The sequence below is a fragment of the Somniosus microcephalus genome, chromosome 28 (assembly GCF_052327205.1).
Source record: "Somniosus microcephalus isolate GS21.2 chromosome 28, FLI_Smic_1.0, whole genome shotgun sequence".
NCBI lineage: Eukaryota > Metazoa > Chordata > Chondrichthyes > Squaliformes > Somniosidae > Somniosus > Somniosus microcephalus.
The window spans coordinates 43,532,659-43,552,120 of NC_141014.1; the positions used below are offsets into that span (position 1 = coordinate 43,532,659).

The 19,462-nt window shown below is 52.3% G+C and overlaps 1 protein-coding gene across 1 annotated transcript; it reads left to right on the top strand.

Moving 5' to 3' along the window:
• The first annotated feature begins 3,476 nt into the window (after window positions 1-3,476).
• Window positions 3,477-13,648, top strand: LOC147099699 (uncharacterized). The gene is made up of 5 exons (XM_085969083.1): window positions 3,477-7,257; window positions 7,605-7,773; window positions 12,709-12,877; window positions 13,226-13,292; window positions 13,508-13,648. The coding sequence occupies exon 1, from the start codon at window positions 4,304-4,306 to the stop codon at window positions 6,974-6,976; it is 2,673 nt and encodes an 890-aa protein (XP_085825209.1). The 5' UTR covers window positions 3,477-4,303; the 3' UTR covers window positions 6,977-7,257; window positions 7,605-7,773; window positions 12,709-12,877; window positions 13,226-13,292; window positions 13,508-13,648.
• The last annotated feature ends 5,814 nt before the right edge of the window (window positions 13,649-19,462 follow it).

The following is a 19,462-nucleotide window of genomic DNA, read 5'->3' on the forward strand; positions in this document are numbered from 1 at the left end:
CCCCCTCTCTCCTCCCCCACTCTCTCTCCTCCCCCTCCCCCCGCTCTCTCCTCCCCCCCTCTCTCTCCTACCCCCCCTCCCCCTCTCTCTCCTCTCCCCCTCTCTCCGCCCCCTCTCTCTCCATCCCCCTCACCCATTTCTCCTCCCCCCCTCTCCACCCCCCTCTCCTCCCCCTCGCCACCCCCCTCCCCCCTCCTCTCCTCCCCCTCTCTGGCATCCCCCTCCCCCCTCTCTCTCCACCCCCTCTCTCCTCTATCTCCTCCCCCCTCCCTCTCTCTCTCCTCTCTCCTACCCCCTTCCCCCCTCTCCTCCCCCTCCCCCTCTCTCTACTTCCCCCCTCCCCCCTCTCTCCTCCCCACTCTCTCCTCCCGCCCTTCCCCTCTCTCTCCTCCCCCTCTCTCTCCCCCCCTCTCTCTCCTCCCCCCTCCCCCTCTCTCCTCCACCCTCTCCCTCTCCTCCCCCCTCTCCTCCCCCCATCCCACCACCCTCTCCACCCCCCCTCTCTCTCCTCCCCCCTGCCCCCTCTCTTTTTTCATAACAACATGCCCCTCAAAAAACCTCGGCATTGCCGGGCACTCCAGCTAGTCTATCTATCTATATCTATCTATATATCTATCTTATATATACCTATATATATAAAGCGGCTCTTCTGTCTGTCTGTCCGATGTCTGTCTGTCTGTCTGCCTGTCTGTCCGTGTTCTATACGTTTGAAAGTTATAGAGCGTACTGATGCATGCGTCACCTCAAAAGAAAGCTTGCGATTCCGGACCAGTCATAGGTGTATTTACCTTTTGGTCGGACAAAACTGTGCCCGCGTATCCGAAAAACGTTCAGCGTTCCGCTCATTTGCATCTCATTAGTGACCGTGTGACGTCGAGGTCGACCAATCCTACGGCGGGTTCCTGGCGCGTGCCGTCCTACAGTTCAGTGTCGAGTGACTCGACGATTGACCAGTCCTACGCTTCGGTGACCTGACCGGTCGACCAATCATTGCGTGTGTGGGCGGGCCTTATCCTTCTGAACCGAGGTGCGTGGCCGCCATCTTGCTTCCATTCTTTTTCCTGCTTTCTGCGTCTTTCTTTTCAAATATACATTTCCAGCAAAATAAAATTGAATTTATTAAATTGTTTTAAAAAAAACTTCATTCATTTGTAAATATTTATTCTAACTGAACATTCTTTTTCCTACCTTTCCCGTTTTTTTGTTAGGCCTGAAAGCCTGGGACTTTCTTGCCCAGCCAGGCCCGAGCTAGGGCTTCTGCTAAGCTCCTCATCCACCCCCCCCCGTCACATTACCCAGGGCAACGGCCTCAGCCACGAGGGTCAGGGTGCATGCGCAGCAGGAGCAGGTGAGACGCGGCGTCGGATCTCGGCCTTGGTTAGCGGGAAGGGTTACCCCAGCAGCCAGAGCCGCAATCGGCGGAATTCAAGCCGGCTCGGCTGGGGGGGTGTGGGGCTCGGAGAGCGTGGCGAGTCGGCTGGTGCTTGGAGAGCGGGGCTCTCGGCCGGGGGGGGGGCTCGGAGAGCGCGGCACTCGGCCGGGGGGGCGGGGCTCGGAGAATGCGGCTCTCGGCCGGGGGGGTGGCGGGGCTCGGAGAGCGCGGCTCTCGGCAGTGCAGGGCGGCAGGGTTACCCCGCAAACAGAGCCGCAATCGGCAGAATTCCGGCCAGGGGGTGGCAGGGCTCGGAGAGCGTGGCTCTCGGCCGGGGTGGGGGGCAGGGCTCAGAGAGCGCGGCTCTCGGCAGTGCGGGGCGGCAGGGTTACTCCGGCAACCAGAGCCACAATCGGCGGAATTCCGGCCGGGGGGGCAGGGCTCGGAGAGCGTGGCTCTCGGCCGGGGGGGGGGTCGAGGCTCGGAGAGCGCGGCACTCGGCAGTGCGGGGCGGCAGGGTTACCCCGGCAACCAGAGCCGCAATCGGCGGAATTCAAGCCGGCTGGGGCCTGGGGCGGGGCTCGGAGAGCGTGGCTCTCGGCCGGGGGGGGGGGGGGGCGGCGAGGCTCGGAGAGTGCGGCACTCGGCAGTGCGGGGTGGCAGGGTTACCCCGGCAACTAGAGCCGCAGTCGGCGGAATTCAAGCACCCCCCATCCCCTTCCCCCCTTCCCCTTCCCCCGTTCCCCATCCCCCCCCTTCCCCTCCCCCTTACCCCCCTTCCCCTTCCCTTCCCCTTCCCCTCCCCCTTCCCTTCCCCCCTTCCCCTTCCCCCCTTCCCCTTCCCCCGTTCCCCATCCCCCCCTTCCCCTCCCCCTTACCCCCTTCCCCTTCCCCTTCCCCTCCCCCCTTCCCCTTCCCCCCTTCCCTTCCCCCCCTTCCCCTTCCCCTTCCCCCCCTTCCCGTGACCAATCAGTGGAGTTTTGTTGTTGTTGAGCGAAACGGTGATTTGAATTGCAAACCTCATTAGCCGTTGACCAATCAGGGGAGTTATTTTGTTGTTGAGAGAAACATTTAGTTGCTTTGCAAACCTCATTAGCCGTTGACCAATCAGGGGAGTTTCGTTGTTGTTGAGCGAAACGGTGATTTGAATTGCAAACCTCATTAGCCCTTGACCAATCAGGGGAGTGTCATAGTCGTGTTTACTTTTAAAAAATGTTCCAAAACAGACTAAATCCGCTGATTAGCTGTTGACCAATCCTAACGCTCATTAGTGGGCGGGGCCTGGGTTAGATATAGAGTAAATGTGCCGATGCATTGCCCAATCAAACTGCCAGTGCAACCACAGCACTGGTTATTTACCGAGTAAAGTTCTCTACTTTTCCTAAAAACCTAAACTTTAATACCGTGAACTGCAGGGATCCCAGGGGACAGGGAAGCGAGCAGGTGAGTGGCGGCGCATGGTGTGTTATGATCTCTTTATATATAGATTTTACTTCAGTCTTTCCATGAAAAAATAAATAAACTCTCTCTCCCCCATTCGCTCTCGCTCTCTTCCCCCTCCAGTCTCTCTCGCTGTCTCCCTCCCCCCACCACTCACTCTCTCTCTTCCCCCCCAGTTGCTCTCTCTATTCCCCCCGATTCACTACCTCTTTTGGTGCAAACAGAGTGCGTGAATCTGGATTTTGCCCAACTTTTAAAGTTCATGGACAGGTGTACCATACAATTGGCTCCCTACTTCCTCTACCAAACGAAAGACCTCAGTTTCTGCAGGTCTACTTCTTGGGTGATGATGATGAGCAAGCCAATCGCCGCAGGGACGCTGTTGTTCTCCACCACAACAAAATGGATATTTTGCTTGCATTACAGCGGATGCTTCATCAGCAAAACCCATACATTCAGAGTTTCAAAACAGCTATGGAACAAATTACAAATCAAGACCTCAAAATTGTCATCAAAGCTAACAAGACTCCTGCAGGTGAACATGAGCGACGCTTCAATGTTCCGACCACCAATGAAGTAGCCATTGTCATTGTGGGCCTAGAATTTGAACAATGGGGCATTGTGTTGCATATGAGAGGTGGTCCACTTAAAGGAATTTCTGAGTTTCACAGGTCATATGATCCTCTGCAATACCCGCTTTTGCTTTGCCATGGGGAAGATGGATACGATGTCTATAACAAGATCCCACATGTTGACCCCAAAACTGGTGTGCCACCTACAGCCCAAAGGCAAAAGATGGTTTCTGCCATGGAATTCTATTCATACAGGCTGATGGAACGACAAACTGCTTCAAACCACCTGCTTCACTCTGGACGACTTCTGCAGCAGTTCCTCACTGACATGTTTGCGAAAATAGAAGGAGAGCGGCTTAATTGGTTCCGGCATAACCAAAAACATTTGAGAGTCGCAGACTATATACACTTATGAGATGCTGTGGCCAATGATGGCAACACTGAGGACATTGGTCAACTGGTCATCCTACCATCCACCTTCGTTGGAGGTGCTAGGTACATGCATGAGCACACACAAGATGCCATGACCTATGTCAGAAACTATGGCAGACCTGACCTCTTCATCACCATGACTTGCAATCCCCAATGGCAGGAGTTCCCACCCAAAGCTGGTACTGAAAGGCATGACCTCATAGCACGGGTCTTCAACCTCAAAGTTAAAAACCTGATGAAACTCGTGATTAAAGGCAAACTTTTTGGTGCACACCTTTGCTACATCTACAGCATTGAGTGGCAGAAGAGAGGACTTCCTCATGTTCATCTTTTACTCTGGCTTCAGGCAAAGATTCACCCCAATCAACTTGATTCTTTGATCTCTGCAGAGCTACCCGATAAGGACAAGGATCCAATCCTGTTTAATGTTATTGTAAAAAATATGATTCATGGTCCTTGTGGCTGACACAACCCTTCTTCTCCCTGCATGAAAAACAATGCATGTACAAAAGGCTACCCAAAGCCACTGTGTGAACAAACTCAGCATGGCGAGGATGGCTATCCTTCCTACAGGAGAAGGTGCAAAGAGAGTGGGGGTTTCAGCACTCACATTAAAATGCGAACTAGAAAATCTAGCGACTCAGCTCAACCTGGTCCGTCAACTGAGACAACACAGGAAAGACAGACATTTGAAGTTGACAACCGTTGGATTGTTCCTTACTGTCCACTCCTATCCAGGCTCTTCAAATGTCACATCAATGTGGAGTACTGCCACTCAGTTAAGCCGATCAAATATGTGTGCAAGTACATCCATAAGGGCAGTGACCAAGCTGTCTTTGATCTTGAAATGGCTGGACAACAAAATCAAAATGATGAGATCACCACACATTTGACAGGCCGTTACATCTGCAGCAATGAGGCAGCCTGGCGAACTTTTGGATTTGACATCCACAAGCGTTACCCCACTATCACTAAATTAGATGTTCACTTGGAAAATGGACAAAGGGTTTTATTCCGACCAGGAGATGCCAGGCAATGTGCTGAGGAACCTCCAAAGACAAAACTTACAGCATTCTTTCAGTTGTGCCAAACAAATGACTTTGCCAAGACACTTTTGTATTATCAGGTGCCCAAGTACTACACCTGGCAGCCAAACAAGACATGGCGGGCTCGCCGACCTGGGGCAGGTCACAAGGAAGTTTCTGGTCATACAGGGGTGTACTCATCAGATGCACTTGGCAGAGTCTACACAGTCCATCCAAACAACACAGAGTGCTTTCACGTTCGTCTGCTCCTCCATGATGTTGCTGGCCCGACATCATTTAATGACCTCAAGACTGTCAATGGCCATCTGTGTGACTCTTTTCAAGAAGCTTGCCGCATGAGAGGCCTCATTGAGGGTGACACTCATTGGGATGCAGCGATGAGAGAAGCTGCTCTGTGTTACCCCGCCAATCGCCTACGGAAACTCTGTGACCTTATAATTGCCTTCTGCACACCTTCCAATCCAAAGCAATTGTGGGCAGATCACAAAGACTGCCTCACAGAAGACATCTTATGCCAACTCGCCAGAGCCAACCCCACAATGGCACTCAAGTACACTGCTGCGATGTACAATCAGGCATTGATCCTTTTGGAGGACCAGACTTTGAAATTGGTTGGCAAGTCTCTGACTCAGTTGAACCTTACATCTCCCAATAGGAATCATTCTCCAGGTCTCAGCAGAGAGGTCCTCAGAGAAACTACCTACAATGTTGAGGAACTGAGTTCCTTTGTCACAGTCACTGAGCCTAAATTGCTTCCAGAGCAGAAACAGACTTACAGGTTGGTTCTCGATATGGTGCAAAACAACACTCCTGGCATTATCTTCCTCGATGCCCCTGGTGGAACAGGAAAGACATTCCTGATCAATCTTTTGCTGGCCACGGTTCGCTCTAAGGGATTCATTGCACTGGCTGTTGCCTCATCAGGAATCGCTGCAACTCTTCTGCAAGGAGGTCGCACTGCCCACTCAACCTTTGCTCTGCCTCTGGATCTGACAACACAAGAAGAACCAGTGTGTCGCATTAGCAAAGGAACTGGTGCTGCTGAGATGCTTCAAAAGTCTCGATTGATTGTGTGGGATGAGTGTACAATGGCCCACAAGAGGTCACTTGAAGCAGTCAACAGAACTCTTAAAGATCTGAGAGACAACGATATCCTGATGGGTGGCATCCCCCTGTTGCTGGCAGGTGATTTCCGCCAAATCCTGCCAGTTGTCCCAAGAGGAACAACAGCGGATGAAATCAATGCATGTCTCAAGGCATCCCATCTGTGGCGAAATGTGCAAACAGTCCATTTGACCACAAACATGCGTGTTCATATGCATGGTGACGAGATGTCAGAATCCTTTGTGCGACTTTTACTACAATTAGGAGAAGGAAAGTTGCCCGTTGACAGCAGTGGACAAATCACAATTCCTCCAGACTTTGCCTGTCAAGTAAAAACAGTTCATGAGTTGATCTCAAACGTGTATCCAAACCTCCTCAATCATTTGAAAGATCACAACTGGCTGTGTGAACGGTCAATACTTGCACCCAGGAATGATACTGTCAATGACATCAACACGCTGCTTCTTGAAAAACTCCCTGGCCAAGAGCAAATCTATAAAAGCATTGATACTGTTTGTGACCGTGCTGATGGGGTAAACTACACCACTGACTTATTGGACTCATTGCAGCCTTCCGGAACGCCTGCTCACAAACTGGTAATAAAGGAAGGCGCCCCCATCATGCTCCTAAGAAACTTATCTGCACCCAAGTTGTGCAATGGAACCAGACTGGTAGTCAAAAAGCTCATGCCACATGTGATTGAGGCTACCATCATCTCAGGCTGTGCCAGAGGGGAGGATGTTCTCATTCCTCCAATTCCTATGGTACCAACTGACTTTCCATTTCAATTCAGAAGGCAACAGTTGCCTGTGAGAATTTGTTTCGCAATGTCAATAAACAAGGCACAAGGGCAGACTTTGAAGGTTGCTGGCATCAACTTACTGACGTCCTGTTTTTCACATGGCCAGTTGTACGTGGCATGTTCAAGAGTTGGCACATCAAGAAATCTGTTCATTTTAACACCCTCAGGGAAAACAGAAAATGTTGTCTATGATCTGGCTCTGCAATAATACACAGTACTTTCACCTTCATCTACTACTCCATGAGGTTGCTAGCCGAACATCATTTCATGACCTCAAAACTCTGACTGGCCATCTCTGTACCTCCTTTATAAAAGCTTGCCCCAGGAGAGTAATCTTTGAGGATGACATTCATTGACATGCAACAATGACAGAAGCATGCTTCGCTCTAAGTGATTAATTGCACTGGCTGTTGCCTCATCAGGAACCGCTGCAACTCTTCTCCAAGGAGGTCGCAATGCCCACTCAAGTAGAAAGCTGAATGCTTTCAGGTAAGATGCAGTGTTATCCTGTACAGCATGCTATATAGCAGATAATATACCTTAACACACACCAGCACGGTTAATCTCAACTTTAACTAAAGAGAAAGGTGAAAAATAACACCAATTATCAGTCACTGGTAATTTATTATTACATACTGCATGTGGTCTCTGGGTAGACTTTTGGGACCTGAAATTATGCTTTAGCCCATTTAAAATAAATAGCCTAATTCCTCAAACTCACTAATTGTTTGTACACAAATATCCTACAAAATAATTTCACTGCCTTAAAATTTTTTTCCCCTTTTTGTGTATGTTTTTCTCCTTGCTTAATCAAATATTCAATGTTGCCTCATCAGGAATCGCTGCAACTCTTCTCCAAGGAGGTCGCACTGCCCACTCAACCTTTGCTCTCCCTCTGTATCAGACAAGATTCATTGCACTGGCTGTTGCCTCATCAGGAACCGCTGCAACTCTTCTCCAAGGAGGTCGCACTGCCCACTCAAGTAGAAAGCTGAATGCTTTCAGGTAAGATGCAGTGTTATCCTGTACAGCATGCTATATAGCAGATAGGGGCCTAGAAATTCAGTATAGCCACTTTTGGGGCGGTAAAGTCGGGCGGCCGCTAAAGTTTGCGCCCACCGGAAAGTGGAGGCCACTTCGCCGATATTCGGTAGCTTTGGCCAAGGAGTTTGCTCGAGCGCTAAAACTGGCATTGCACGCCCATCTTTAGGTGCTAAGCCGGCGGTGCAGACTGACACTGCCGAGGCAGGGCGCAGCGCAGGTGCGGTCATGTTTTGATTGACAGCAGACAACCTGGCGCCGGCCAGCACTTAAAGGGGGAAGGGTCGACTTGGTCTGCTGCCACGCCCTGGATACTGCAGCCCTCCAGCTAGGCCTAAACACTGCTGTTGGAGAAAAATAGCACCAGGAAGGATGCAGAGGGCCCGTGAGCGAGCACAGCGCTTCTCTGCCCATGATTTAAAGGTGCTGGTTAGGGCTTTGGAGAAGAGAAGCCACATCTTGTTCCCGGACAGTGGCAAGAAGCCTCCCAAGATGGTGTACAGGAGAGCCTGGAGGGAAATCGCTCAGAGGGTCACAGCCAACAGCGATGTCCCCAGGACTGGTGTCCAATGCCGGAAAAAGTTTAACGACCTCACTCGGTTGGTCAGGGTGAGTACCCTTTCCAGTGTCCTCCTCATCCTTGCATGTGCACCTCACAATATGGGCAAAGGGACCTCAAAGGCCTAATGGCCAGCCCTCATCCAGCAGCTATGGCACTGGCATGAACATCAATTGCACTTTCTGCACTTTACACACTGGCCAAGCTATTCGACCATGGGAGGCAGTGCACACAACAACAGGGCACCTCACTGGCCAAGCTATTCGACCATGGGAGGCAGTGCACACAACAACAGGGCACAACACTGTACTTACAGGCCGTCCTTTCTCTTGCAGGCCAAGCTGGCTCAGAATCTGAAGAGCCGGACTGTCACCGGGGGAGGCCGTGCCCAGTTCCAGCAGCTCAGTGACCTGGAGGAGCACATGGGTTGACTCATGGGTGCCCGGGTGATTGGCCCCGTTGCAATTGGCGATGCCGACCCTGTGCTGGGCCCCAATGGTAAGGACATGACCGTTTGGACCTCTCTCGTTCCCCTTGCGCTTCAGATCTACATCCTTTGCCACTGTCCGACCAATGCGCAGAATGCCACCACTCATGCCTCCCTCGCTGACGCCCTGTCCTCAATCTAAAGCTACTCTTGTGCCTTCCTGCTTTCAGCTGGTGAGGAGGAGGTCCCTGAAGCTGCGAGTGTCAGTCCCTCAGAAGAGGAGGATGAGGAGGAGCAAGAGGTAGGCAGCACATTGGGGGAACCCTCATCCACGCCAGGGGATGGCAATGAAGGGGACACATCTTCCCTGGAGGAGAGCCAGGGGGAAGTGTTGCAGGGGAGTGTAGCTCCTGTGCCCAGTGGCGTCCAGCCATGCGGGAAGGGTCGGGCAGCTCGGCTGCCTTCTCCCCAGAGGGGGGAAGTGTTGCAGGGGAGTGTAGCTCCTGTGCCCAGTGGCATCCAGCCACGCGGGAAGGGTGGGCAGCTCGGCGGCCTTCTCCCCAGAGGGGGGAAATGTTGCAGGGGAGTGTAGTTGCTGGGCCCAGTGGCGTGCAGCCACGCGGGAAGGGTCGGACAGCTCGGCGGCCTTCTCCCCAGAGGGAGAGTCCGGCCTCCAGTCCGGAGACGGTCCTTGCCCAGGAGGTACGCCTCCTCGATCAAATGTCCGCGGACTCGGATCGCCAGCACACCGAGTTCATGGGGGTTGTGGCACGGTTGCCTGAGGCCATCGAGTCCCTGGCTCATAGTGTGTCCGATTTCGGGGCCTCACAGGCCAGGGGTTTCGAACAACTCGCGGCAGCACAGGCCAGGGGTCTCAAACAATTTGGGGCATCACAGGACGCGAGTCGGGCACAATTCGGGGCATCAGAGGACGCGAGTCGGGCACAATTCGGGGCATCACAAGACGCGAGTCGGGCACAATTCAGGGCATCACAGGACGCGAGTCGGGCCGAATTCGGGGCATCACAGGACGCGAGTCGGGCCGAATTCAGGGCAGCACAGGCAGCGAGTGGAGAGTTGATCAGTGGTGCCGTGCAGTCGCTGGCTGGTCTGATGCAGGCACAGACCAGGGCAGTACGGGCACTCACTGCTGCCACACTCGCTGTGTCACGCACGCATCGCCAGGGCACCCGCCGCGCTGCAGCAGCACAGCAGTCTGTTCTTCACCAGATTGCTGCGCTTGCTGCAGTGCCAGCCCGGCCGAGTGCCAGTGTCTCTGGCGACCAGCGAGCGCCTGGTATCATCCAGCTTGCCCCCATTGCTGCAGCCGCTACTGCCACTCCCCCCAGCAAAGCTGCGACGAGCTGCTGGAGAGACTGATGCTGCCCAGCCACAGCTGCAGCAGTCAGCAGCCGGTCTCTCGAGGTCCAGAGCTCGTCTAGGCCGACCCCCAAGGGCATCTGCCGTCACGCAATGTGCCCCTCAGGAGCCTTCCCCCAGCCTTGCAACACCCACAGGGCCCAGGTTGAGGCGGAGCAGCAGGTCGGCCAGGGGCCGGGAAAGCCTGGACAAGTACTCGCCCTCTCGGCACGCAAAGTAGAGCGTGTTGGCAAATGTTTTTTTATATGGGGGTGTTTGTGTTCTCTATGGGGGGGGGTTCTTTTGGTAAGGCCGAGGATGATGGCAAATGTTTTTTTATATGGGGGTGTTTGTGTCCTCTATGTGGGGGGTTCTTTTGATAAGGCCAAGGATGAAGGCAAATGTTTTTTTATATGGGGGTGTTTGTGTTCTCTATGGGGGGGGTTCTTTTGGTAAGGCCGAGGATGAAGGCCATTTGGATGGACAACTTTTGTTATTCCTCCCCAGGTTGTGGGTGTGAGATATGTATTTGAGTGTTTTTTGGGGGTGTTGTGTGTTTTTGGGTTTCATGTGGGAAGGGCCCTGAGTTTGTTCAATACAGGTTTTTCTTTATTCAGCTTGTCCATGTGTGATGTTTCAAGTGGTTGTTGCGTTAACCGGCTGAGGGCTTGCGGAGCGGCTGCATTCATCTGCCTTCATTGCCGCAAGCCATTCCCTGACAGGGGGCCTAGAAGAGTCATTCAATAAGCCACCGACGGACGGCCCTTGGACCTTGTGGCTCCCTCCTGGGCTGGTACTCCTCCTCCTCCTCCTCCTCCTCCTCCTCATGGTCCTCCTGCTCGTCCTCCTGAGGTGCTGGTCCAACGTGAGGTGGCAGTGCCTGAGTCCTGCGGATAGCCAGGTTGTGCAGCATGCAGCAAACGACGACGAACTGGGAGACTCTATCCGGCGAATACTGCAGAGATCCGCCGGAGTGATCCAGGCAGCGGTATCATTGCTTGAGGATGCCAATCGTTTGCTCTATGATGTTCCTTGTGGCTTGATGGCTTTCGTTGTATGCCTCCTCAGCAGGGGTCCTGGGTGCACGGAGCGGGGTCATGAGCCATGTACACAAAGGATAGCCTTTGTCCCCGATAAGCCATCCTCTTGGGGGAGGCTGTGCCTGGAACATGTCAGCCACAGTAGTCTGGTGCAGGATAAATGCATCGTGGCTGCTGCCTGGAAAGCGGGCATTGACAGCTAGGATGCGCTGCCTGTGGTCACACACCAGCTGTACATTGAGGGAATGGTAGCCCTTCCGGTTGCAGTAATCCTCGGCATTGTCGATAGGTGCCCGCATAGCCACATGCGTGCAGTCAATGGCGCCCTGCACCATGGGGAAGTCGGCGATCCTCGCAAATCCAACTGCACGCTGCTCCTGCCTCTCTAGGGTCATGGGGAAGGAGATGAATTGGTGTCTCCTTGTGAAAAGGGCATCGGTGACCTGCCGGATGCAGCGATGCACGGCGAATTGGGAGATGTTAGCTATGTCCCCAGCAGCGGCTTGGAAGGAGCCGCTTGCATAAAAGTTCAGAGCCACCGTGACCTTCACTTCCACCGACAGAGACGTCCTGCACATCAGCTGTGGACGCAGATCTCTGTGAAGCAGCTGGCAGATCTCTGCAACCACCTCCCTTCTGAAGCGCAGCCTCTTAACACACTGCGCGGCAGTCATGGTGAGATAGGACTCCTGCTGGCGGTATTCCATGAGTGGGTAAGGCCTACGTTGCTGACGCCTGATGGCCCCTCTGCGTCTAGGCATGGCTGCCCCTCTCACACAGCGTCTGCGAGCCCTTTGCACATAATGCTGGAACTGAGGGTTGGAACCCCATGCAGCCCCCATAATATACTTGCAAACAGTGAAATCACAATGAGTCAAGTTTCCAAGCTCTGGCCAGAAGCCAAAAATACCTCTCCTATGTTGGCCCAAATCAGTAAGGTCTCTTCCTTGGTCTCTGTCCAGAAATCCGTTGCACTAAAGTCATTGCAGCAAAATGGCTGGCCTTTATAGTTCAGTCTAAGTGCCCTTTAATTAGTGCTCCCCGAGAACTGCAGGGCCTCTGCTGCGTTCCACTTCACAGTTCTTAACAGCCCCACGCCCACATTGGGCGGGCGCCACTGAAGTTCTGGTTTGGGGTGCACAAACGGCGTTGCACGAAGAAATGACATCATAAGCTGCGCGCGCAGCTGAGCGCGTGCAAACACTTTGCGCCGGCGCTAAATGTCTACTGAAGTTGGGCGTAGGCGCAGATCGTTCTGCGCCCGGCCGCTAAGTGCCTAGCGCTCAAGATCTACTCCTCTTATGGCGCTAATGGCTGGCGAACACAACTGAATTTCTAGGCCAATATACTTTAACACACACCAGCACGGTTAATCTCAACTTTAACTAAAGAGAAAGTTGTAAAATAACACCAATATATCCCACCAAGTAATTTCACTGCCTTAAAAGTATTTTTCTCCTTTTTGTGTATGATTTTCTCCTTGCTTAATCAAACATTCAATGTTGCCTCATCAGAAATCGCTGCAACTCTTATCCACGGAGGTTGCACTGCACACTCAACCATTGCTCTCCCTCTGTATCTGACAAGATTCATTGCACTGGCTGTTGCCTCATCAGGAACCGCTGCAACTCTTCTCCAAGGAGGTCGCACTGCCCACTCAAGTAGAAAGCTGAATGCTTTCAGGTAAGATGCAGTGTTATTCTGTACAGCATGCTATATAGCAGATAATATACCTTAGCACACACCAGCACGGTTAATCTCAACTTTAACTAAAGAGAAAGGTGAAAAATAACACCAATTATCAGTCACTGGTAATTTATTATTACATACTGCATGTGGTCTCTGGGTAGTCTTTTCGGACCTGAAATTATGCCTTAGCCCATTTAAAATAAATAGGCTAACTCCTCAAACTCACTAATTGTTTGTACACAAATATCCTACAAAGTAATTTCACTGCCCTAAAAGTATTTTTCCCCTTTTTGTATATGATTTTCTCCTTGCTTAATCAATCATTCAATGTTGCCTCATCAGGAATCGCTGCAACTCTTCTCCCAGGAGGTCACGCTGCCCACTCAAATAGAAAGCTGAATGCTTTCAGGTAAGATGCAGTGTTATCCTGTACAGCATGCTATATAGTAGATAATATATTTTAACACACGCCAGCACGGTTAATCTCAACTTTAACTAAAGAGAAAGGTGTAAAATAACGCCAATATATCCCACCAAGTAATTTCACTTCCTTAAAAGTATTTTTCTCCTTTTTGTGTATGATTTTCTCCTTGCTTAATCAAACATTCAAAGTTGCCTCATCAGAAATCGCTGCAACTCTTCTCCAAGGAGGTTGCACTGCCCACTCAACCTTTGCTCTCCCTCTGGATCTGACAAGATTCATTGCACTGGCTGTTGCCTCATCAGGAACCGCTGCAACTCTTCTCCAAGGAGGTCGCACTGCCCACTCAAATAGAAAGCTGAATGCTTTCAGGTAAGATGCAGTGTTATTCTGTACAGCATGCTATATAGCAGATAATACACTTTAACACACACCAGCACGGTTAATCTCAAATTTAACTAAAGAGAAAGGTGAAAAATAACACCAATTCTCAGTCACTGGTAATTTATTATTACATACTGCATCTGGTCTCTGGGTAGTCTTTTGGGACCTGAAATTATGCCTTAGCCCATTTAAAGTAAATAGCCTAATTCCTCAAACTCACTAATTGTTTGTGCACAAATATCGTACAAAGTAATTTCACTGCCTTAAAAATATTTTTCCCCTTTTTGTGTATGATTTTCTCCTTGCTTAATCAAACATTCAATGTTGCCTCCTCAGGAATCGCCGCAACTCTTCTCCAAGGAGGTCGCACTGCCCACTCAAATAGAAAGCTGAATGCTTTCAGGTAAGATGCAGTGTTATCCTGTATAGCATGCTATATAGCAGATAATATACTTTAACACACACCAGCATGGTTAATCTCAACTTTAACTAAAGAGAAAGGTGTAAAATAACACCAATATATCCCACCAAGTAATTTCACTGCCTTAAACGTATTTTTCCCCTTTTTGTGTATGATTTTCTCCTTACTTAATCAAACATTCAATGTTGCCTCATCAGGAATCGCTGGAACTCTGCTCCAAGGTGGTCGCATCGCCCACTCAACCTTTGCTCTCCCTCTGGATCTGACAAGATTCATTGCACTGGCTGTTGCCTCATCAGGAACCGCTGCAACTTTTCTCCAAGGAGGTCACACTGCCCACTCAACCTTTGCTCTCCCTCTGGATCTGACAAGACAACAACACCCAGTGTGTAACATTAGCAAAGGAACTGGTGCTGTTTAGCTGCTTCAAAAGTTTAAGCTCATTGTGTGGGAAGAGTACAAAGGCCCACAAGTGGGCACTTGAACCACTCAACAGAACTCTTATTGATTATAAAATCACTCTGTACACTCTGTACAATACCAAACCTATTAGGTTTTCAAACTTTTACCAGAAGGAGTATTCACTTAGTCTTTGGTTGTAACTCCAGCATATTGTAAAATGTTCTATTATTCTACATTATTGAAATAAATGTTCACTGTTGATTTCTAAACTGACCTGTAAATGTCTGCGATTGTATCTTTTATTTCACTATTCAACTCATTCACTGAATCTTTGTGAATAATGTAATATCACTCCTGGTGCTTGGGAAGAGTTCTTCAATCCCAACAGTTTTATAAACAGCTTTATAAACATGGCAGAGGGTTCTTGAGTTCCCCTCTCTCCCAAACCGCTTCCCCCCCATCCCTTTCTCTCCTTCCCGCCCCCCCTCTCCCTGCCTCTCCTGCTCTCTCTCTTCCCCCTAGCTCGCGCTCTCTCTCTCTCTCTCTTCCCCCCAACTCGCTCTCTCTCTCGCATCCAACAACATGCCCCCGAAAAAGCCTCGGCAACACCGGGCTCACCCCAGCTAGTTATTATATATAAAGCGGCTCTTCTGTCTGTCTGTCTGTCCGTTCTCTATACGTTTGAAAGTTATAGAGCGTACCTATGCGCACGTCATGTCAAAAGAAAGCTTACGATTACGGATCGGTCATAGGCGTATTTACGTTTCGGCCGGACAAAAATTCCACCCGCGGTATCCAAAAAACGTTCAAAATTCCGCTCATTAAATGGGAAAAGTTCCGCTCATTTGCTCATTAGCATTGAGTGACGTGAAGGTTGACCAATCGTGCAGTCGACAGTTGACCGACGGTCGACCAATCGCTGCCGGGCCATCCCCCACTCACTCTCTCTCTTCCCCCCCACTCGCTCACTCTCTTCCCCCCCACTCGCTCTCTCTCTTCCCCCCACACTCGCTCTCTCTCTTCCCCCCCACTCGCTCTCTCTCTTCCCCCCCACTCGCTCTCTCTCTTCCCCCCCACTCGCTCTCTCTCTTCCCCCCCTACTCGCTCTCTCTCTTCCCCCCCCACTCGCTCTCTCTCTTCCCCCCCACTCGCTCTCTCTCTTCCCCCCACTCGCTCTCTCTCTTCCCCCCCACTCGCTCCCTCTCTTCCGCCCCACTCGCTCTCTCTCTTCCCCCCCCACTCGCTCTCTCTTCCCCCCACTCGCTGTCTCTCTTCCCCCCCACTCGCTCTCTCTCTTCCCCCCCATTCACTCTCTCTCTTCCCCACCACTCGCTCTCTCTCTTCGCTCTCTCTCTTCCCGCCCGTCGCTCTCTCTCTTCCCCCCCAGTCGGTCTCTCTCTTCCCCCCCCACTCGCTCTCTCTCTTCCCCCCCACTCACTCTCTCTCTTCCCCCCCAATCGCTCTCTCTCGTCCCCCCCAATCGCTCTCTCTCTTCCCCCCCACTCGCTCTCTCTCTTCCCCCCACTCGCTCTCTCTCTTCCCCCCCCACTCGCTCTCTCGCTTCCCCCCAGTCGCTCTCTCTCTTCCCCCCCAGTCGCTCTCTCTCTTCCCCCCCCAGTCGCTCTCTCTCTTCCCCCCCAGTCGCTCTCTCTCTTCCCCCCCAGTCGCTCTCTCTCTTCCCCCCCAGCCGCTCTCTCTCTTCCCCCCACAGTCGCTCTCTCTCTTCCCCCCCATCGCTCTCTCTTCCCCCAGTCGCTCTCTCTCTTCTCCCCCCAGTCGCTCTCTCTCTTCCCCCCCATCGCTCTCTCTCTTCCCCCCCAGTCGCTCTCTCTCTTCCCCCCCAGTCGCTCTCTCTCTTCCCCCCCAGTCGCTCTCTCTCTTCCCCCCCAGTCGCCCTCTCTCTTCCCCCCCAGTCGCTCTCTCTCTTCCCCCCCACTCGCGCTCTCTCTCCCCATCCACTCGCGCTCTCTGTCCCCCCCACTCGCGCTCTCTCTCCCCCCCCACTCGCGCTCTCTCTCAACCCCCACTCGCGCTCTCTGTCCCCCCCACTCGCGCTCCCTCTCCCCCCCAACTCGCGCACTCTCTCCCCCCCACTCGCGCTCTCTCTCCCCCCTACTTGCGCTCTCTCTCCCCCCACTCGCGCTCGCTCACCCCCCCACTCGCGCTCTCTCTCCGCCCCCACTCGCGCTCTCTCTCCCCCCCACTCGCGCTCTCTCTCCCCCGCCACTCGCGATCTCTCTTCCCCCACTCGCGCTCTCTCTCACACTCTCTCTCTCTCTCTCTCACTCCCACTCTCTCTCTCACACTCCCACTCTATCTCTCTCTCTCTCACACTCCCACTCTCTCTCTCTCTCACACACTCCCACTCTCTCTCTCACTCTCTCACACTCCCAGTCTCTCTCTCTCTCTCACTCTCTCTCTCTCACTCCCACTTACAGTCTCTCTCTCTCTCTCTCAAACTCCCAGTCTCTCTGTCACATTCCCAGTCTCTCTCTCTCTCTCTCTCACTCCCAATCTCTCTCTCTCTCTCTCTCTCACTCCCAGTCTCTTTCCCTCTCACATCCACTCTCTCTCTCTCTCTCTCACACACACTCCCAGTCTCTCTCTCTCTCTCACACACTCCCAGTCTCTCTCTCTCTCTCTCACACTACCAGTCTCTCTCTCTCTCTCTCACTCCCAGTCTCTCTCTCTCTCACACACACTCCAGTCTCTCTCTCTCACGCACTCCAGTCTCTCTCTCTCTCTCTCTCACTCTCAGTCTCTCTCTCTCGCTCTCTCTCTCCTCACTCCCAGTTTCTCTCTCTCTCTCACTCCCAGTCTCTCTCTCTCTCACTCCCAGTCTCTCTCTCTCTCTCACTCCAGTCTCTCTCTCACACTCCCAGTCTCTCTCTCTCTCTCTCACACACACTCCCAGTCTCTCTCTCTCTCACACACACTCCCACTCTCTATCTCTCTCTCACACACACTCACACTCTCTCTCTCTCTCACACACACTCCCACTCTCTCTCTCTCTCACACACACTCCCATTCTCTCCCTCTCTCTCACACACTCCCACTCTCTCTCTCTCTCTCACACACTCCCAGTCTCTCTCTCTCTCTCACACTCCCAGGTCTCTCTCTCTCTCTCACACACAGACTCCCACTCTCTCTCACAATCACAGACTCTCTCTCTCACACTCCCAGTCTCTCTCTCTCTCTCACTCCCAGTCTCTCTCTCTCTCTCTCACTCCCAGTCTCTCTCTCTCTCTCACACTCCCAGTCTCTCTCTCTCTCTCTCACACACTCCCAGTCTCTCTCTCTCTCTCACACATTCCCAGTCTCTCTCTCTCTCACACTCCCAATCTCTCCCTCTCCTCACACCCAGTCTCTCTCTCTCTCTCTCTCTCTCACACTCCCAGTCTCTCTCTCTCTCTCTCTCTCTCTCACTCCCAATCTCTCTCTCTCTCTCACACACTCCCAGTCTCTCTCTCTCTCTCACTCCCAGTCTCTCTCTCTCTCTCTCACACTCCCAGTCTCTCTCTCTCTCTCACACTCCCAGTCTCTCTCTCTCTCTCTCACACACTCCAGTCTCTCTCTCTCTCACACTCCCAGTCTCTCTCTCTCTCACTCCAGTCTCTCTCTCGCTCTCTCTCTCTCACTCCGTCTCTCTCTCTCTCTCTCTCTCTCTCACTCTCCCAGTCTCTCACTCTCTCTCTCTCTCACTCACTGTCTCTCTCTCTCTCACACTCCCAGCCTCTCCCTCTCTCTCTCACACTCCCAGTCTCTCTCTCTCTCTCACTCCTGTCTCTCTCTCTCTCACACTCCCAGTCTCTCTCTCTCTCTCTCTCTCACACTCCCAGTCTCTCTCTCTCTCTCACACACCCAGTCTCTCTCTCTCTTTCTCACTCCCAGTCTCTCTCTCTCTCATACTCCAGTCTCTCTCTCTCTCTCACACGCCCAGTCTCTCTCTCTCTCTCTCTCACATTCCCAGTCTCTCTCTCTCTCACTCCCAGTCTCTCTCTATCACACTCCCAATCTCTCTCACACTCCCAGTCCCTCTCTCTCCCACGACTCCCAATCTCTCTCAATCTCTCTTACACTCCCAGTCTCTCTCTCTCTCACACTCTGTCTCGCGCTCTCACACTTCCAGTCTCTCTCTCTCTCTCTCACACACTCCCAATCTCTCTCTCTTCCCCAATCTCTCTTCTCTTCTCCCCCAATCTCTCTCTCTTTCTCTTCTCCCCCAGTCTCTCTCTCTCTTCTCCCCCCAGTCTCTCTCTCCCCCAGTCTCTCTCTCTCTCTAACCCGTCTCTCTCTCCTTCCCTCTCTCTCTCGCTCTCCTACCCCCTCTCTCTCTCTCCTTCCCCCTCTCTCTCCTCCCCCCTCTCTCTCTCTCCTTCCCTCTCTTTCCCTCTCTCTCTCTCCTTCTCTCTCTCTCTCTCTCCTTCCCTCTCTCTCTCTCTCCTTCCCTCTCTCTCTCTCTCCTTCACCTCTCTCTCTCTCCTTCCCTCTCTCTCTCACTCTCCTTCCCTCTCTCTCTCTCCTTCTCTCTCTCTCCTTCCCTCTGTCTCTCCTTCCCTCTCTCTCTCTCTCTCCTTCCCTCTCTCTCTTCCCCCAGTCGCTCCCTCTCTCTCTTCCAACAACAGCATGCCCTCAAAAAGCCTCGGCACCGCCGGGCTCCCCCAGCTAGTCTATATATATAAAGCGGCTCTTCTGTCTGTCTGTCTGTCCGTTCTCTATACGTTTGAAAGTTATAGAGCATACCGACGCGAACGTCACGTCAAAAGAAAGCTTACGATTATGGTCTGGTCATAGGTGTATTTACGTTTCGGCCGGACAAAAATTCCGCCCACGGTATCCAAAACGTTCAAAATTCCGCTCATTAAATGGAAAAGTTCCGCTCATTTGCTCATTAGCATTGAGTGACGTGAAGGTTGACCAATCGTGCGGTCGACAGTTGAGCAACGGTCGG